We start from the raw sequence: 17,858 nt of genomic DNA on the forward strand, positions 1-17,858 counted from the left end.
TATCTGTTTTTCCTATTTTATTTGATTATCGAAAGTTAATAACATCTTTTATCTATATCGTTATATTTTCCCATAAACTTGATTATCGATACAGTTCATCTGAAGACAATTTGCGTGTAAAATTGGCCGCACGACTAGAGCGTAGTGCAATGACGTGTTGCACTAGCAATTTTCCGATAAACAGCGTGATTTTGCACGACAAGCTAAATTTCCACGTGGACAGCATCCGGTTCAAGTTTTATCTTTAGCGAGAATCTACGGTATGTAAAGTGCATAATATCATAACGGTAGTCTTATAATTGCAAACAAATAATATAAAGATAAATATAACAAAAATAAAATGTATACAAACTACATGTAATTAACCATATTCGTGTAAGAATATTCCAGATAATTAATTTATAAACGATGTCGTTACTAATAAATTCTAATAACTTAAACGAAAACGTAATATTACAGCTGAAATATGTATTATAAAAATTAAGAAATTCAATAACAAATTCGATCGAAATTGACTTCTCGTTGCTAAAAATAATTGTATATTTCCTAATAGTACGTTACGTAATTTGTCGTACGAACTAACGAATCAATTATTAATTCTTTCGCGGTAATTTCATATAACATTATATGGACACAAAAACAACAAAGATGATTTGTCTACGTGGATTTAAAGATACCACTTATCGACTCACAAAGTGATAAAGCAATTTATGCAATCATACAACTCGATTGAGAATTCGCTAAATTGCGGAAAGATATAGTCGCTCGTAGAATGTCCTTAACCTTTTAATGTCAGAATCTTTAATTTGTTAAATTGTGATACGTGAATGTTCTACCGAAGTTTCCTTAATTCCATGTACAAAATTATTCGTGGAATTAAGTATTTTTAAGAAATTTCACTAGTTTCCAATGCCATATATGGAAATAAACTGATAAACAATAGGAGTCTACATAGATGATTCTATGTACGCGTGAATCCTAGTTTACAAGAACAGGGCGCCCAAACCATTTCTAACGTTACTGATATGGTAAAAGTGAAAACCTGAAACAGCACGACCTCGCGCGATTTAGTAGAATGAAATGATCAGAAGAACGAATAGAGCAGAGGGGCTATTATCCGGACAGAATTTAACTACAGTATTACGGTAATGGTGTAATACCATTCGAAAGGCACGATGAAAAAAACAAGTTGGCGTCGTTGACCTGTAGCTGGAACATTTTCCTGTTTATAAGTTCATTCCATTCTATATGTATCGAATTTTATAAAGTGAATTGAAATCGAGCTATCTCTGAATAAGACGATAACGTTTCCTTTCGCTATCATTCACTGAAGTTCATTGCTTGTCAATAATCAAAAATACTAACGCGTAATAAAAACGGGCAAACATCCTTCGCGTACCGTCGTAACAAAAGCTAGCAAAATTATCGTACTACTTTCGCAGTGTAGTTTTTCATTTTTTAACTCAGAGCACTCGAAAACATTAAAAAATGCAAAAGATCCAATGAGGTCAAGTGTTGACCGATAGCAATACTCCCTTTCTTTTATAACTGTCGGGAAATTAAAATTGATAATGCTTATCGATTTTGAAAAACACACCTAGATACAGTTAAATAAAGATTGTTATTAATTTCTTTGATAATTTCGAGGAACACACCGAAATCCTACAAGTCTTATTCCTCTACGTTAAAGAATAAAACTGAATTGTACAAAAATTCAATTTAAAAAAATAAAAGAAAACCAAGATAATTAAAACCATTAATCACGGTATGTCGCTTTAATCGCCAGACGTCACTGATATTTACCTTCGCGCAGTTGAAAAAACTTGAAACTTGTGTACAGCAAAAAGGTAAACAGTAACCTTGTATAACATACAATGCTATTAAAAATGTATGCGAAATGTTTTGTTATAAAGACTTGTTATAAAGCTTCGTGATACAATGAGGCATCTACGTATAAATCGAAACTCTATCCCAGTTCATGAATCCACGGTAACTCAAAAATTAAACAGAAGTTCACTCGATGCCGTGCATACTGCACACAGCTACTTGACTTCTACACAGGGCTGGCGTGACCTTTACCGGGGCCGAGTTCAAAAATTTTGCGGAGCCTGAATTCACATTCAAATCCTACACTTCAATTTTACAACGAGGAATTATTTATTTATTGGGTTGTCCGGAAAGTTCATGCCTACTTTTAAGAAAAATTCAAAGACATATATAATTGAATATTGATGCATTTTGACCATTTGACATATTCAGACCTGTACCGCCTACTAAAAATCGGCATGGACTTTCCAGACAGCCCAATACAAATGCTATATATTTTGTATAAGCTGAATATTATATAATAATACTTTGATGATTTTTGTCACTCCTTTCAATTTAATCATCGCTACTAAAAAAATGTCTTGCATCTCGGCAGAAATTGCTTCCATTTGTTAATGGTATCATCAATCTGTAAAAGGTAATCAAAATCGGTGCCTTTTAATTCAGTAATTTTCGTAGACCGCGGGGCCTTTTAAAACGCGGGGCCGGGTTCCGGCGAACGCGCTGAACCTGCCTTGCGCCGGCCCTGCTTCTACAACACGAGTTTATATAAATTGACCTCCACAATTCACCGATTCCTAACAGTCCGAACATCAATAGACTGTAATTTGTTTTTGTTTCTTTTACATTATGTTGCATTATGTTGTTTCGTTTCGCTCAAAACTATTCGACAATTCGCTTCGAAACATTCGAGACAAGTGAAACCGTTCGACACACTACGTCATTTTAATTACCAATCGTTGTTAATAACCACCTTCTAGCAGTTGAGAGAATAGAATACCGTTGGAGCGGCCGTGGTAGCATATGAGCGCGGCCGCCTATCGCGGAGCCAACGCTCCACCGGCATACTCGCGCTCTGATTGGTCAGTGTTTTCCGTTAATATCTCCTCAACGAAGTCTCGGAAAACATTTTCGCTAAGGAAAAAGTTGTTTCAAATCACCTCCCGAACCACCTCTTTCAAGGTGTTACAACATTTTTGGGACACCCTGTATTAACGGAAAACACTGACCAATCAGGGCGCGCGTATACCGTTGAAGCGGCCGCGGTGGCGAAGTCTACGCGCTAGCGGCCGCGCTCATACGCGAACAAGTGACTCGACGTGCATCGAACGAAGGACATTGACACGGCCGCTTAGCACGTAGCCTTCGCTACCGCGGCCGCTCCAACAGTATACGCGCGCTCTGATTGGTCGGCGTTTTCTCTTAAGGGGGCATTTCACTGTGAACGCACAAAAAAAGCATATTTTCAATAATTTTTTTCTCAAGAACTATTGCATAAAATTGAATGAATGTTTTTCCTCCTTAAAGGTATGATTAATGAAAGTAAATAAAAAATTTTTTTTTGGTAAAATATATTTCGTCATTTATTTATAAAATAATATGCATGTGTGCAAAAGAAAAAAAAGGTATCCGCTGGCGCAGGTGATTTTTGCTCTCCTGGTAATCTGAAACAGAAAATCGAAAAAGTTTGTTAAACTATGTCGTTACATCTATGGTCGAAACCTCCACTTATTTATTTCATCGAAAATAAACAAAATGGCAGCGTTTCTTATGTGTGTGTGTGTGTGAGAGAGAGAGAGAGAGAAACACTTTTTTTTGTACCGTAAATCAGATGAAATTGTAAGTAAAAATCAAAATATCAACTACTTGGAGGTTCCGACCACAGATGTGACGACATAGTTTAATAAACTTTTTCGATTTTCTGTTTCAGATTACCAAGAGAGCCAAAATCACTTGCGCCAACGGATAACTTTTTTTCTTTTGCACACATGCATATTATTTTGTAAATAAATGACGAAATATTTTTTACCAAAAAAAAATTTCTTATTTACATTTCTTAATTATTTAAGAGAGAAAAACATTCATTCAATTTTATGCAATAGTTCCTGAGAACAAAATTATTGAAAATATGCTTTTTTTTGCGCGTTCACAGTGAAATGCCCCCATAACGAAGCCTCGGACAACATTTTCGCTAAGGAAAAAATTGTTTCAAATCACCTCCCTGTATATTTTTCAATGTAAGTTCGATCTAACGATGCCTGAAGCGAAAATTTCGTACGAAACCGTACTATCGGTGATTTTTCAAGGCACGCGTTGCGTCTACTACGTTGTCTGTTAAAAATTGAATCATTCGGTATATATAGGAGATATAGTACCGTATCAGACACTGTCAACACGAGTAAAATTTAAGAATTTACGCAGTTCTATTGCACGTTGTGCGCTGTTCGACGGCGTCTCGTGTCGCGAGTGTCACGTGTGTCGGTAGGCGAAGGTAGGGTATGGAATAGCTCTCGAGCGCGTACGTACGTCAGTAGCACGGTAAGAGACACAACGTTAACAGGATACCGACTAGTGTTTGCCGAAAAAAAAAGCAAACAAACGATAAGAAGAGACAAAAGAAGCCCACGACTCGGAAGAAGGTATTCGCGAAATCGAGAAGGGCGAACGCAGTATAGCGCGAGGGTGTACAGTCTATCTCTATCTTTTCCCTGGTCGACTTTGTTATTCTCTCCCTCTTTCTCGTCGGTCGTCTCTTTCTCCGTGGTTCGTTCCCTCTCCATTTCTTAGGCGTTCTAATCGCTCGTTCTCTGTCAGTCTTCGTCACAGTCTTCAGTCTCTATCCTTTCGTTTATATTCGTTTCTGTCCCTCTCACTTTCCGTTCTTTCTTCTCGCTTCTACCTGCCCGTCGTATTTCCCTCTCTATATCCCCTTCTCGCTTCGTTCTTCGAGGCAAAGCAGAAGAAACCCCCGCGGTTGCTCGTTCGTTCTCAAAACTCTTACTCGTTGTCACGCGCTAAAAATACTCCCGCACAGTCTTCCGAGGGTGTACCATGCCAAAGGAGAACGGGAATTAGGACGACAAAAGCAGTCAACATCGACCTGGAACTGTCATGGAACGGCTTTCGAGAGTGGCATGTTATTTTCGATGGATGAGAAACGCGTCACCTCGCGATACAAGCGAGGTGGCCGTAGAGGACGAGGGTAAACCCGTCGAGGTTGGACAGTATCGGAATGTCGGATGCAATTTAGAAGCCCCGAAGCGGTTCTGTAGCATACTGGAAAGTGTCCTTCTTTGGGAGAATTCCGTGAATAGTATCTCCGTCGTCATCGTGTTCAACATACTGTTTTGGTGAGTTCGTCTACCATGGGACCACTGTGCGTCATTTCTCGGCTATAGCGTTACAACTTATCTGCGAAACTAGATTCATATTCCGCGATTATAGTTTCTCTATCGTGCATTAAAATGATATACGTAACATAACATTGCTTTTGCCTGAACGAAGCACAAAAATCGCAGCATTAAACACAGTCGCTAAACAAAGAGCGATATATGCTTATATACTTTTTTATTGTATAATTGAACGTTCAGAATTTCTAAGTGTTTTATTTTACGAAAGCAGTTTAAATAGTAGGAATACTCGAATAAGAATTTCGTGCATCGAAGAAAGTGTCGCGCGTTAATAGGAACAGCTGTCTTCTAATGCTTTGCGAATAATCCGCCTTCTGGGTCAAGGTTTGTCGAAGCGTGTGTTTCGGCATTTGATGTCAGTTGTAAATAACACTAGATAGTTGAGAGCTACGATCCTTCGCGTTTCCCTGTACGTGTTTCTTCGCAATAAGCGAATTGATAAACGTCGATCATATGACGTTATTTACACGTACTATAGACATAAGTTGATAAAAATGGTCATTGATGGGTTTTCATTGATACAATCAGTACAATTTAAAGCCGTCCTTTTTTCCACGATTGCATTTATTCATGACATTTCGTGTTTCCTTTGTCGAATGAATTGCATCTTCCCAGCATATTTTCCCACCAGATCCATAGTGCTATCCTAGATGGCAGTGCATGTTGATAATTAAAAAGTATAATCGCGCGATTGAAGATTACCGTGTTCCTGTTAACACGTCAATTTTCTTACCAAACTTGTAATTAAAAAATTTATACTTAAAAAATGATTCCTATTCGTATACCTTATTCGATAATAATCCTTCTATATGTTATTATTAGTTATAGTTATTTAATTAAAAAATGATTTCAATTTCAACAAAATTCCCCTTTCAGGGGAATTATCGTACTCGAGGTCCGTGGCTTTGCAGCAGCCAGCAGTGCTGTGCTGGTCGTAGTCCTCTGTTACAGCACATTAGAAGCCCAAGTTCAAAAAGAGAACAGAGCATCGGACACAACTACGTCAGTAACAGAATCTAAATAATTATGCTTAGCAGAATTTAAGTAATTATGTTTACACATTGAAATGAGTTTGATTGACACGAATAATATGTCCATAGATCCTGTGCAAAAATAGAACAAATTGAAAAGATAGGGAAAAAAGTGAAATCAGTGATTCATAGTTTAAAGCAGTTGAGGAAAGATCAACCAGGAGTGGTAAAGTTCCATTGATTGGATGTTTCATATAATGTAAACAGAAATAAGAAACTTAAATATTGTTAATACTTATTTGTTTCAGTTTTGCACTGCTGCATGTTCTCTCTCTTTGGGCCTATGGATTATTGGTCGTACCATAAATGGTATACTTCTTGCATATACGATATGCATGAGCATTCTACTTGGTCCCGCATTGTTATTTAAGCTACCTAATAAGATTGTACCACACAAAGGTAACTAATATCTCGTTAAGTATCAAAAGGTCCTGAGTTTGCTAACAATGTAACAATGCTATTAATATTAAGATACATAATGATCATGATAATCCAAAAATTTCTTTGTGCAGAGTGGGATAGTGAAATTGAAGAATTTTTACCAGCAGTGACCGAAGACAATCTTCAGGTTCTTACAAGAGCAGGAGAATCAGGGGATCAATCTCCTACACCAACAAGCGTATTATCTGATGCTCAAAATGGTATGATCTATTATCTTTATTAGCTTATTTCAAAAGAGATTATCATCTTTTTATTATTATTATTAATCATTCTAAGGAAATAAGTAAGTTTTTTGACTACAGAATTCTTTAACGATGAAGACCTTATAGGTCTAAAAATGCCATCGCACGAAGATGGAAGTACCGACGGTGTAGAGGTTTCTGAATTAGAACTTAGTGCTGAAGAAACTGATGTGGACGGTATTAAATTTCAAAGTGGTCATTTTGAGAAAGGATCATCTTCTGAAGAAGAAGCAGAACTTGAACCACTCTTATCAAAAAAATTAATTAGTCATAGTGATGAGAGCAGTAGCGAATTTGAAATAATTGATAGTCAAGAAGTCGATGATTTAGATGTTGCATGAGAGTTGCAGACATGTGAACTGTGAAGTTATTATTATGCAGACTAGAATTAAACGCAACCGATCATTTTAAATACACTTTATTTGGACAATGGTTTAGGTAAAGTAATTATTTTGCATAAATTTTAGTAACCTGCTTCAATTTACCGTGTGAATATTTATGCGAAATTGTACGATGATATTCTTGTTACTACTATTGGAGAAAAGTATTTATTTCTAATCAAAGAACGTCAATTATTTTATTAGATTCCCAACTGCTTCGAAAATCTGTATGATTAGAACTAGAGATTTTTTTGATTATGTGCGAATGATAGCTTCTCAGTAGTTACTTATCTTGGTGTATACTTATATTAAAGTATACTTACGATGTTGTACATATTATACGCGGAAATGGAAATCTACCACCCTACTTTTTATTTTTGGTGATATACAGACGAATTAAGTATATCTGTAGTACGTGTACGAAATTTTTGGTGTATATAAAAAATTCGGGTATCATAAAAAAAATGTTGAAAAGAAATCAATTAAATAAGATATTTTGTCAATTTAAATATCGCTTTGACCTTCATGGATGGAAATCGTTTTGTATATGTATATATATTAGAATTTACTACCTGTAAATTCTAAATAAGAAGTTAAAAATTACGATATCCAGTGTACAGCAGGTACGAAACGATTACAAATTGTTATAGTAAATATCAGCTCTGTTTTTGATATTGTAAAAATTACGTAAGACGTTGATCTATTTGAAAACAGTTTTTCATATTTCATAAATACTCAGATGTGATTTTACCATTTTCCAGATCGATTCATATACAAAACAAAATATAAATTAAATATTTTATTTATTACGAAGATCTCATAATTAAACTCTGATTGAATTTAAACTAAAACAATTGATTATGACAATTGCAAATGACACTAAAATTTCACAGTGATAACCAAAAAAAGTGAATCAGGAAGCAGTACTACCTTCAGGCAAAATTAAAACATTTTTCCTGTAAAATTACTATTAAAAATGATACCACTTATGTAAATACAGTTTTACTAATAATACATGCACACAAAAGTTTACATTAATATTTCGAAGCATTTGATCAGTTTTACCCAAATTTTGCAAAAATTGTACGTTTTCACTTTATTTGAATACGAAGCATAAAAATAAGTTTCAATATGTATCAATAATTGAAACTAAAATTATTAAGGATAAAATTAAATTAATTAGTTCTGTTGGTTCATTCTGTTTCGTAATAATCGAATAACAATTTTCTAGTCATGATAATAGCATTATACTGGTATTAAAGTTGTCAATGTAAGTGAAGTATATAAACAAATAGTACAAAAATATAGAATATTTTGAAAATTTTTTTGCAAAATTTGAGAAAAATTGATTAATATATGAAATTTTTGTTTAACCTCCTATTTTTCTTCTGCATAAGAGATATCATGTTTAAAGTAAATCTGTTATAATTACCTTCAATAAAACAAACATCTTTAATTTATTTAAATTACTTAATGTATAAATTCATACTATTACTTCACTCTAAATCCCTTATACATTTTTATGTACGCGTAATACACGATTTATTTAAAAGTAAAGTTACATTTCCTTATTAAAATTCTTTGCATTTAGATGTTATTTATTAATAGCAATATACGTATATGTATACATTAATCAATATAAACATATGTTCTTTTAAAAAACATACTGCATTAATAGATATATGTAATGTGACAATAACAATAGAAAATTATAAAAATGAAACAATCTTCTGATACGAAATTTTGCATTATACAATACCAAGGAAGTTAAATTCAATTTGTAACAACAGTTACACCTATGTACAATGCAATATTATATTGACTTTTGTGTCTACAACACAATGTTATCATTTACATATATGATCTGTGTTTTCAATATCATTAATTTTCACTTTAGTGTCTACTATACCATTTGTATGACAAACAATTTCTTCTTTATTACAAGTATTTGGTGTGTCTTTACTTTCTTCTAAGGATACAATGGGTTGAGCATTTTTTCTTTCTGGTAACACTTGTAAAAATGCTTCTTGCCATGTTCTTCCTTCGCTAACTTTAAGCAAAATTTCGAACACTGAAAAATTTGTGTGCATTACATTGGATTATTAATTTTATATGTAGATTAGGCTTACCATGATCAACAGTTAAAACCTTTCTAGCTTTCATTTGTAAGAATTTGTCTAGAGGTAATCGGCCGTGCCTTACTCCAGCCTGTACAGCTACCTTATGACAGAGCCCCTAAAAATGTAAATAGTATATAAGAAGATTTATACAAATTGAAAGACCTAGCTTACCTTATGACTATTATGATCAACAAGACCACCTATAACATACACACAATCATGTTCCAGATGATCGATAATGACTTCTGATTCGCTAGTGAGATACACAATTTTCTCTTTTGGATAAACATCCAAATATGATTCTGTGTAAAATTTTACCTATAAAATATACCAGTATTTTACCAGTAGAGCTTACCAGTAATCTACCAGTAGAACATGTAAATGTCCTAATGAACTAGTAAGTACATTGAAAAACATTACATACATCCCAATGTTCATATCCATTATGCTTCTGCATGTGACTCCTTGACTTTCCATCAAATCTGGTAAGAGAAAATTGCATCGGCGCGACAGCCCTTCTATTCAAGGTATAACATCTTAATATCTGTTTAGTTAATTTTGCAATATCCTTGTCAATCATTAGATCATCAAAAGACATATCTATAGTCACTCCAACTTTACAACTACTATCTGCCATTGTACTTCTTTTCAATGCTTTCCTAGATGGTCCAAGGTCTATATTGTTTGCACGAGCAAATGCACGTTTTCGTCTTGCTTTTTCTCGTTCTTTTAATCTTTGAAACAGAACCATTTTCATTAGTAGTTTCGTTATTGCAATATCTATAATCATTGTCTAATTTACACAAAGTTACAATTATGTGATGAAATTAACGTATTTCTACATATTTATTAAAGTATCGAAAAATAAACCTTTTCTCATCCTTTCGTTCCAACCATTTTTCTCTTTTCTTTACTTTTTTCAACTGACGTTTACTCATATTCGGATTTAATTCCGATAATTTTTGATTAGCATCATGACAAGTTTCCTTATCACAAATATTCGTGGGTTCTGTGTTCGTTTCAGATGTTTCAATATTATTTGTGTACTTTTCGTTTTCCATGTTCCTTACTAAAAATTCGTAAATAAATAAGAAGCACGATGCTTATGTTCAGGGGGTTATGGGGGTTATCTGTTTACAATGCACTGCGATACACGCATTATCAGACCATACCAGCAGGGACAGGTGAGTTCAAAGGTGAGCTTATATTATGTTTATAGCGGGATAAATCAAGATAAACTAATGACGAACTTTCGCATTAATTGTTTTGTATGTAGAAGTGGTTTTGGTTTGGTATGCTATATTTTTCTCAAACAGCAAAGATAAAAATTAAGTTCAAAGATAGTTATTTTTTGTAAATAATTACAACTCTATATCGTCTGTATTTTTATGACTGTCATTGACTGAAATGTATAGATCTATTTTTCAAAAATAGATTGTAACGTGTAATATAAAATTTGAATTAAGAAATTGGGTGCTCCCAGAATGGCCACCGCTCACTTAGCTGCTCAGTGAGCGAGTTTTCGTACCAGTGGCGCCATCGATGGGAAAACGCCCAAGTTAGTCGATAAATAGTTCCTAGTTTTCACGCTAGATGACGCCATTTACTTGTTCATTTGTTTGTTTTATTTATGGTGCATTGGCATTTTCCATATCGCTCCACTTTGTGTACATCAGTTTTACACAATTATATCTTTTACAAAATATGTATATATATATATCTCATTATTTCCTTATAAACTAGTTGTTCGCCATTTACGTACTTTACTGACATCGCTATCGCCATCTAGCGTTAAGAGTAGGAACTAATTGGTACTACAAACTTGGGCATTCTCCCACCGATGGCGCCACTGGTCCGAAAACTCCGCTCACTGAACAGCTAAGTGAGCATTAACTTTTTCGAACGCTCTCATCGAACATCTGATATTCCTAGAGACACCGAAATAGTAAACTGGAAACGTTGGCAGTGGCTCGATAATACCTAGAGAAAAGAGTCTTCCGAATGAAAATCAATATAATCTTTCTTTAGTAGAAGCAGACGATTTTTCAGAGTTAGTAAACGTGTACTATCGGTTTTCGTAAAACGGGAGGATGCAAGTTATTGGGATCGACGGTCGCGTCGTCAGCTATCTGTTTTGCTTTCTGATACTCCAAGCAAAACTCACGAACTCAAGAACCTCGTGGAGGCTCAGCGCTGACAAAGTTGTTAAGACAATAGACTTCTCAAGTACAGTCGAGGATGATCCTATATTCGATATCTTGGCGAGTAGCATTAGCGTCGGCAATGGACAGACTTGGAGTAGAACAGCTGTTTTTGAAAAACACGAGCCTTACTGTCAAGAGTCTAAAAACGTTCTTTCTGGGAACCATGAACGGTAAGAAACCATGAAAGTCTGGTTAATCTTGGGTAAGAGCGGAGAGGTATGTCTTCTCTTAGAATATCAAATTGATATCATACAAGATTTGTCAGAACACAATAGATCACTGATGCTTACGGAGTTTGTCGTCTAACTTCCTGGAGTTTACTACAGTGAGTCACAGAACTATTTGTACCGTATCATTTGCAGACTTCAAATGGTTGATTTTTGTTTTAGGATGAATGTTATGGGATTCTTATCGATAAAAAGTATATACTGTATTAAGTAAGATTTCGATTGATATACACAGTTTTGAAAAATAATTCAATACAATAAATATAGAAATTTAACACATTGAGCGGCGAGTAAGTTCTTCATGCCTTTCCATTCATTCCAAATACCCCTGAAGCATTCTGGGTTTTTCTCAATATTTTCTAAAATTATTATTTGAAAACTTACAGTATTCCCAATGGCAATTTAAGAGTAAAGACATTGAGAATTTATGAACAGCACTAGGAAAAAATGATGAAATTTATAGTCAAGAAATGTTTAAATATAAGCTAATGGAAATCTTAAACACTATTGAAATAAAATATACTAGATAGTTGGACTATAAAATGTAAGCGTTTGGAAAATGTATTTAATTGTAAAGGTGATGTCATAAAATTACGACTATCACAATTCTAGATATGTTCAATATTCATTGTACAAGTATGAATACTTTTGTGATTCACTGTATATTAGATGTGAATCATTTATGTTTCCTATTGTACAATTATTATGATGTCCCAATATCAGAATTAGGGATATTTCTACAAAATTATAATAAGTACACTGTTGAAATATTTAAGAGATTTGAAAAATCATACATTTTTTCTGTTATATTTTTGTGTAAGATATCCAAAATTTAACATCATAGCTTGGATTTAAATTTGTGTCTTATTCTGGATATTATGCTATTTTCATTATTAATTTATTTGATCATTATAAAAATGGTTACATTTGTAGATAAAAGAATTAGTCTATATTGCATGGTTTAAATTTGAACTACTGTTTATTTCACATGTATGTGTACACATAATAGTTAGTGTTGTGCATGTTCAGCAATAGTACTTTTTATTTTATAAATTACGTAAGATATAAGAATATATTAAGTCTTCAAATCCTAAAGAAGATAATCAAATTGAGAAATCAAAAGTGTTTTTTACAAACTGCACAAATACATGGTAATTTCTAGTTAATCTAAAAAATACATTGAAATCTACCTACGTTTATTTCTGTATATTTTATTTAATTGTAATTATTATTTTTTTTTAATATTTTAGATCTTGCTTCGAATAATTGTTACAATTAATCCGAAAATTTTATTTTTCTTCCTGTAGTTAGTATTTGTGTGTGGCTTACTGTTCTTTCAGCGTTAAAAAAGCCCTAACTTTGGTCCCCTTGGCAGACGATTCTCGTCATACGTGTTGAAGGATACACCAAACGCTACCGAGTCGTTTCCTCTACCGTCTCAAGCACCGGACGATCAAGCAACGTGTACTTCTGGTCAACAGTGTGAAGAAGTAGTCCTAGATTGCGGAAAGCCTATTAATTGTTCACATTATGATAATTTGGTTGGCATTGAAAACAGGGATAAACATAAACTAGTTCCAGAACCTGACGTGATACGTATGTTCAAAAAGAACGGTGGTAAAACTACGGATATCGATATCGATTTATTGGGGAAACGGTTAATAAAAGCCAAACGGGAGGTATGATATAGCCATTAGAGAAATACTATACGCTTGTAACAAAGTAAACAGATGTAAAGACCACAATGTATTTTATTGATTTTTATCTATAGAAGCCGAAATCTGTTCAACTTTATAATCAAATAGGAAATTTTTGGCGCATAAAAGGAGATGCACGAAGATCGATTGAATGTTTCCGAAGGGCGCTGGCTGTATCGCCGCAAAATGCAGAAGTCTTATTAAATTTAGCAAGAGTGTTGTTGGCTCAACAATACTTGGACGATGCAACGTATTTAGTAAGACGTTCTTTGGAAATGCAGCCTCCAGATCAGAATGCATGGGAACAATATCTTACGCTTGGTCAAATATTCAAAGTAATTCTGAATTCTAGTAACATATTTAGAAGAATATTGTATCTAAGAAAAAAAAATATCTTGCATATTTTACTCTGTATATAAAAAGAATTAAAGAATATTGTAACAGTACCATTAAGATGCATAATTTAATTTTTGATAGGAATATGGTCATTATCAGGAAGCAGCCATACACTTTCGACATGCTCTGGAATTAAAACCAGACCTCTCTGAAGCAGCTGAAGGTCTAAGAGAAGTGGAGTCACTTCCGGTTGCGAGTATACATATCTATACATTACTGATAATTATATGTTTGGTATGTAAGATAAGGGTCAAAAAGTACATTTCACTATAGATATTACTCTACTTTATGGTGAAATAAATACGTATGAGTAATTATAATATGTTTGATCTTGCAGGTGCTTGGAGTACTTTTGGTTGTTCTGAGCAATGTTAAATGCGACGAAGATTCTAGTCTAGTTAATGGACAACTACAACGTCCAGTACCGCGTCATTTTAGTCGCGCAATGGCTATGCGCAGTCTACGGCTTAACGTTACTCGTAATAAACGTTGTTGATTATTTACTAAGAAAATTAATATAATATAACAATACGCAGCATAATATAATAATCTTGTGATAGACTAAAATTTCCAGTTGCTGTTATCATATTATCTACAAAGTATTATTTGTAATATGATTTTTAATAATTATTTAGTGTATTAATAATTATGTAATTTATTATATCTACAAATGAAAATATACAATAGAAAACAACAGCATTTTTCATTCACTGCAACAAGAAAAAACTGCGCTATATATATATATATATATATATCGTGTAATAATTTCATTATAATTTAAGAACGGAATGTAATTTGTGGAATTACATGTTTTCGTCGTTGTGCTAAATATTAACGTGGATATTATTAACAACGTTATTTAGCATCATTTACAATATACAATGACACTAAAATATATAAGTAATTCCTTTGCTTATTCTGATCACGCGGAAAGATCTAACGTTTACATCTGTAAATAATTTACAGTTATGCAATTCACGATGTAATATCATCTTGAGATAATTATTCTTAATATATACATGAAACATTTAACTTTCTCTTGCAAATAAAGATATGTAACAAATTTATTCTTTCATTGTTTCGAATATAGATTATTTTCTATGTTCATTGAATACAATAATATTATTTCTTACTTTATATATAACAATATATATTTAAATGTAAAACAACAATGTTTTACTTTTGTTTGTTTTTTTTATGCATCTAGCACATCATTTTTACAAGCTTTCTCTAAATATTAATAAATCATTAATAAAATATTTAAGTGAAATTTAAATCAGTGTAAAATAAGTTTTTAAAGTGTTATTCTTAAAACTACGAAACTGTAATACAAAAATCTTATATTTGAGGATATAACTGAGCGATAGAACGAAGACAACATAAAATCTTGTTTCTCAACTTGCAAAATCGATGCAATAATCGGTGCAAAACCAATACCTAATTTAACAATTTTAAACAACCATAGAATTAGGCCTCCTCTTAGTATTAGCCTCTTAGTTTTTTGTTTTATGTACAAACACCGGAAACAAATATTAACTAAGATTGTATACACCACATGTAATTTATACTCTTTTAAGGGTTTTAACAAAGATTGTATCCATGTAATAGAAAATACTGTGATCGTTTTCATTGCATATATGTTTAAAACTATGCTATTAATAAAACTGTTGCCAACTAAATCCTTTGAAGATTATAAATTTGTATTATTCTTTATTTATTTAGTGCGTTTACCACCTGCTTTTTATAATTCAGGTTATTCATCCTTTAAAGACAAATTTGTACAAGGCACTAAACTTATCTCATATCTACATATATAAAAAATATGAGTATTATACTCATTCCTTTGTATAATTTATTTAAATGAGAATTGTAGTTGTATGTACATCTTTTTTGCTATTAATATAAGTGGTAATAAATACAAATGACAAAAAAGAAACGTTAAATTAAAAATACGTGGCAAATTTCTTACTTCAACTTGTAACACGAACTAGTAACAGTCTTAACAGGCAAGTGTGTTTTACATCTTAAGTGAGAAGTTCATGTTATTAGGATTTCAATTACTTTTGTATGTTCTTTCGATTAAACGGAAACATATATCAGATTGTTGATTTGTGTATATGAATAAAATCTACATAACTGATTTTACAACCGAGTTAAAACAAAAATTTATAGAAGTTCGTAAATACTTTGCTATAATACAGTAAAGGTTACATTCTAAAAATATTGTAGTTAATTCGCTATATACATAGAAACATCTTTGTCAATGATTACCCTTAAAAGAAATCTATATGCATACATGTCAAGATACATGTGCACACATCACATACAAATTAATATATGTATGCATGGCCTACAATTCTACAGCACAGCTATACTAAATTTTAATACAACTTGTAAGAAGTTAAAATTGCACCCAACTGGCATTCCCTACTGTCGGTGGTTGTTGAGTTGGAGGTTGTTGCGATGCGCTAGCAAATTCTCCCCACTCCGAATTTGTTTGATTTTGACTCTGAACAGGTTTATGTGCAGGTGACGAAGTTGGAGTTTTCGCGGGTGGCGGTGCAATTTTTACACCGCCTGGTGGAGGGGGTAAGCCTATACCTGGAGCAGCACGCTGCTTTGCTTTGGAAGAGACTTCGCTGCCATCTTTTTTCTGTATATTAAAATTAAAAACTTTAGAGCTTAATTATATTATTTGAGTTTGTATGCATATCTAGAATAATTGAATTAGCTTACAGTAATTTTCATGTTGATTTTTATTGTTTCCCCTTCTTTAAATCTAAGATCTAACTCCTGTTTTGGTTCATCCTTTTCCTTTTCTATCTGTTCTTGATTTTTCACCCATTTGAAATGATCTTGAAGTGCAACATTTAAATCAAAGCTATCCGATCTATCCAAAAATCCAACACCAATGAAAGCTGATCGTCCATTATCATTTTGAATTCTCAAGACAAAATAGCGAGAAGAATCTGTGACTGGTTCCACTGCAAGTCCTGGATATTGTTCAATTGGACATTCCGCGAATAACTCACCAGTCATTTTATCTTCAAGCTTTATACTTATTGAATTTCCTTGACATACAAGACGCATACGGCCAGTCCATGACGGCTCTTGAAGATTCCAATCGGCTGCTCTATAGACATGTAAAAAACCTACGATTACTATTTTTTATATTATATTGTAAATATTAATAGATACATACTGTATTATTCACATTTATTTAGAAAGTAATATTTTTTTATGTTGATTTAAGATAAACGCATTTCCTCTTTTAATAAAATTAACATAAGGTACATTATTATAAGATATTTATCATAAATTTCAAAAAATTACAGCATTTAATAAGCTGGTATTATGCCTTTATGAAAGTCTATGATGCATAGTAGAGATGAAAATATGACAGCATTTTGTTCCAGATGTAACAATAATATCTTATTTTTTCAATAATTTCCGGCATAACTTTTGCTGATACATTAATCGTACGAGATTGAAAATGACGAAAAACATGCGAAATTATGCTCTCGCGACGAAAGAGTAAGAAATATCGGATATAACCAATGCTTTTGCACCCACTGTTCTAACAAAAATATTAAATGTTTCGAAAGAAAATACTGTCAAAAGGAATCAATCGTACCGATAACCCCTATTCGTTGACCTTGGCGGTATTTTAAATACAAATACTTCAGACTTGACAAGCAATACACTTTCATACGTTTCCATTGTACTTTTGACAAATCGCAGAGAAAGCGCGTAACGTTCGAGAGCTGAACTCCACGAAGTGCTATTTGAAAATTCGTTTATATTTTGTGACGAATCTCCGTTGTGATTTGATAACTTTATCTCTAGTCACGCCTCCCATCCCCACACAAAGACCGTTAACCAC

General features: G+C 33.1%; 4 protein-coding genes across 11 annotated transcripts; 2 read left to right on the plus strand and 2 right to left on the minus strand.

Moving 5' to 3' along the window:
* The first annotated feature begins 153 nt into the window (after positions 1–153).
* On the plus strand, positions 154–8,369 carry LOC128887210 (uncharacterized). 4 transcript variants are annotated; one of them, XM_054142850.1, is made up of 7 exons: positions 154–260; positions 4,862–5,177; positions 6,114–6,239; positions 6,338–6,434; positions 6,517–6,667; positions 6,781–6,909; positions 7,012–8,369. In XM_054142850.1, the coding sequence occupies exons 2-7, from the start codon at positions 4,939–4,941 to the stop codon at positions 7,290–7,292; spliced, it is 1,023 nt and encodes a 340-aa protein (XP_053998825.1). In that variant the 5' UTR covers positions 154–260; positions 4,862–4,938; the 3' UTR covers positions 7,293–8,369. The 4 variants fall into 4 exon arrangements, with proteins under 4 accessions (XP_053998825.1, XP_053998823.1, XP_053998826.1 ...); XM_054142848.1 differs by lacking the exon at positions 154–260 and adding an exon at positions 4,354–4,466; XM_054142851.1 differs by lacking the exon at positions 154–260 and adding an exon at positions 4,354–4,466 and having other exon boundaries at positions 7,039–8,369.
* On the minus strand, positions 7,352–10,961 carry LOC128887211 (tRNA methyltransferase 10 homolog A). Of its 4 annotated transcripts, XM_054142853.1 has the most exons (6): positions 10,624–10,959; positions 10,322–10,520; positions 9,876–10,185; positions 9,623–9,769; positions 9,461–9,566; positions 7,352–9,402 (listed from the first exon to the last, which is right to left on the minus strand). In XM_054142853.1, exons 2-6 carry the CDS (start codon positions 10,510–10,512, stop codon positions 9,179–9,181), a joined length of 978 nt encoding a protein of 325 aa, XP_053998828.1. In that variant the 5' UTR covers positions 10,513–10,520; positions 10,624–10,959; the 3' UTR covers positions 7,352–9,178. The 4 variants fall into 4 exon arrangements, with proteins under 4 accessions (XP_053998828.1, XP_053998829.1, XP_053998831.1 ...); XM_054142854.1 differs by having other exon boundaries at positions 7,352–9,381; positions 10,322–10,961; XM_054142856.1 differs by lacking the exon at positions 9,623–9,769 and having other exon boundaries at positions 7,352–9,381; positions 10,322–10,961.
* A 372-nt stretch (positions 10,962–11,333) lies between these two features.
* LOC128887369 (tetratricopeptide repeat protein 17-like) lies at positions 11,334–15,199 on the plus strand. Of its 2 annotated transcripts, none has more exons than XM_054143191.1 (5): positions 11,334–11,825; positions 13,258–13,561; positions 13,654–13,914; positions 14,057–14,232; positions 14,313–14,473. In XM_054143191.1, exons 1-5 carry the CDS (start codon positions 11,542–11,544, stop codon positions 14,338–14,340), a joined length of 1,053 nt encoding a protein of 350 aa, XP_053999166.1. In that variant the 5' UTR covers positions 11,334–11,541; the 3' UTR covers positions 14,341–14,473. The 2 variants fall into 2 exon arrangements, with proteins under 2 accessions (XP_053999166.1, XP_053999165.1); XM_054143190.1 differs by having other exon boundaries at positions 11,335–11,825; positions 14,057–14,209; positions 14,313–15,199.
* Positions 15,200–15,348: 149 nt separating this feature from the next.
* LOC128887370 (NECAP-like protein CG9132) lies at positions 15,349–17,854 on the minus strand. Its single transcript, XM_054143192.1, has 3 exons — positions 17,610–17,854; positions 16,712–17,108; positions 15,349–16,628 (listed from the first exon to the last, which is right to left on the minus strand). The coding sequence occupies exons 1-3, from the start codon at positions 17,693–17,695 to the stop codon at positions 16,377–16,379; spliced, it is 735 nt and encodes a 244-aa protein (XP_053999167.1). The 5' UTR covers positions 17,696–17,854; the 3' UTR covers positions 15,349–16,376.
* Positions 17,855–17,858: the final 4 nt, after the last annotated feature.

Source organism: Hylaeus anthracinus, unplaced genomic scaffold (assembly GCF_026225885.1).
Source record: "Hylaeus anthracinus isolate JK02 unplaced genomic scaffold, UHH_iyHylAnth1.0_haploid 11985, whole genome shotgun sequence".
NCBI classification, from domain to species: Eukaryota; Metazoa; Arthropoda; class Insecta; order Hymenoptera; family Colletidae; genus Hylaeus; species Hylaeus anthracinus.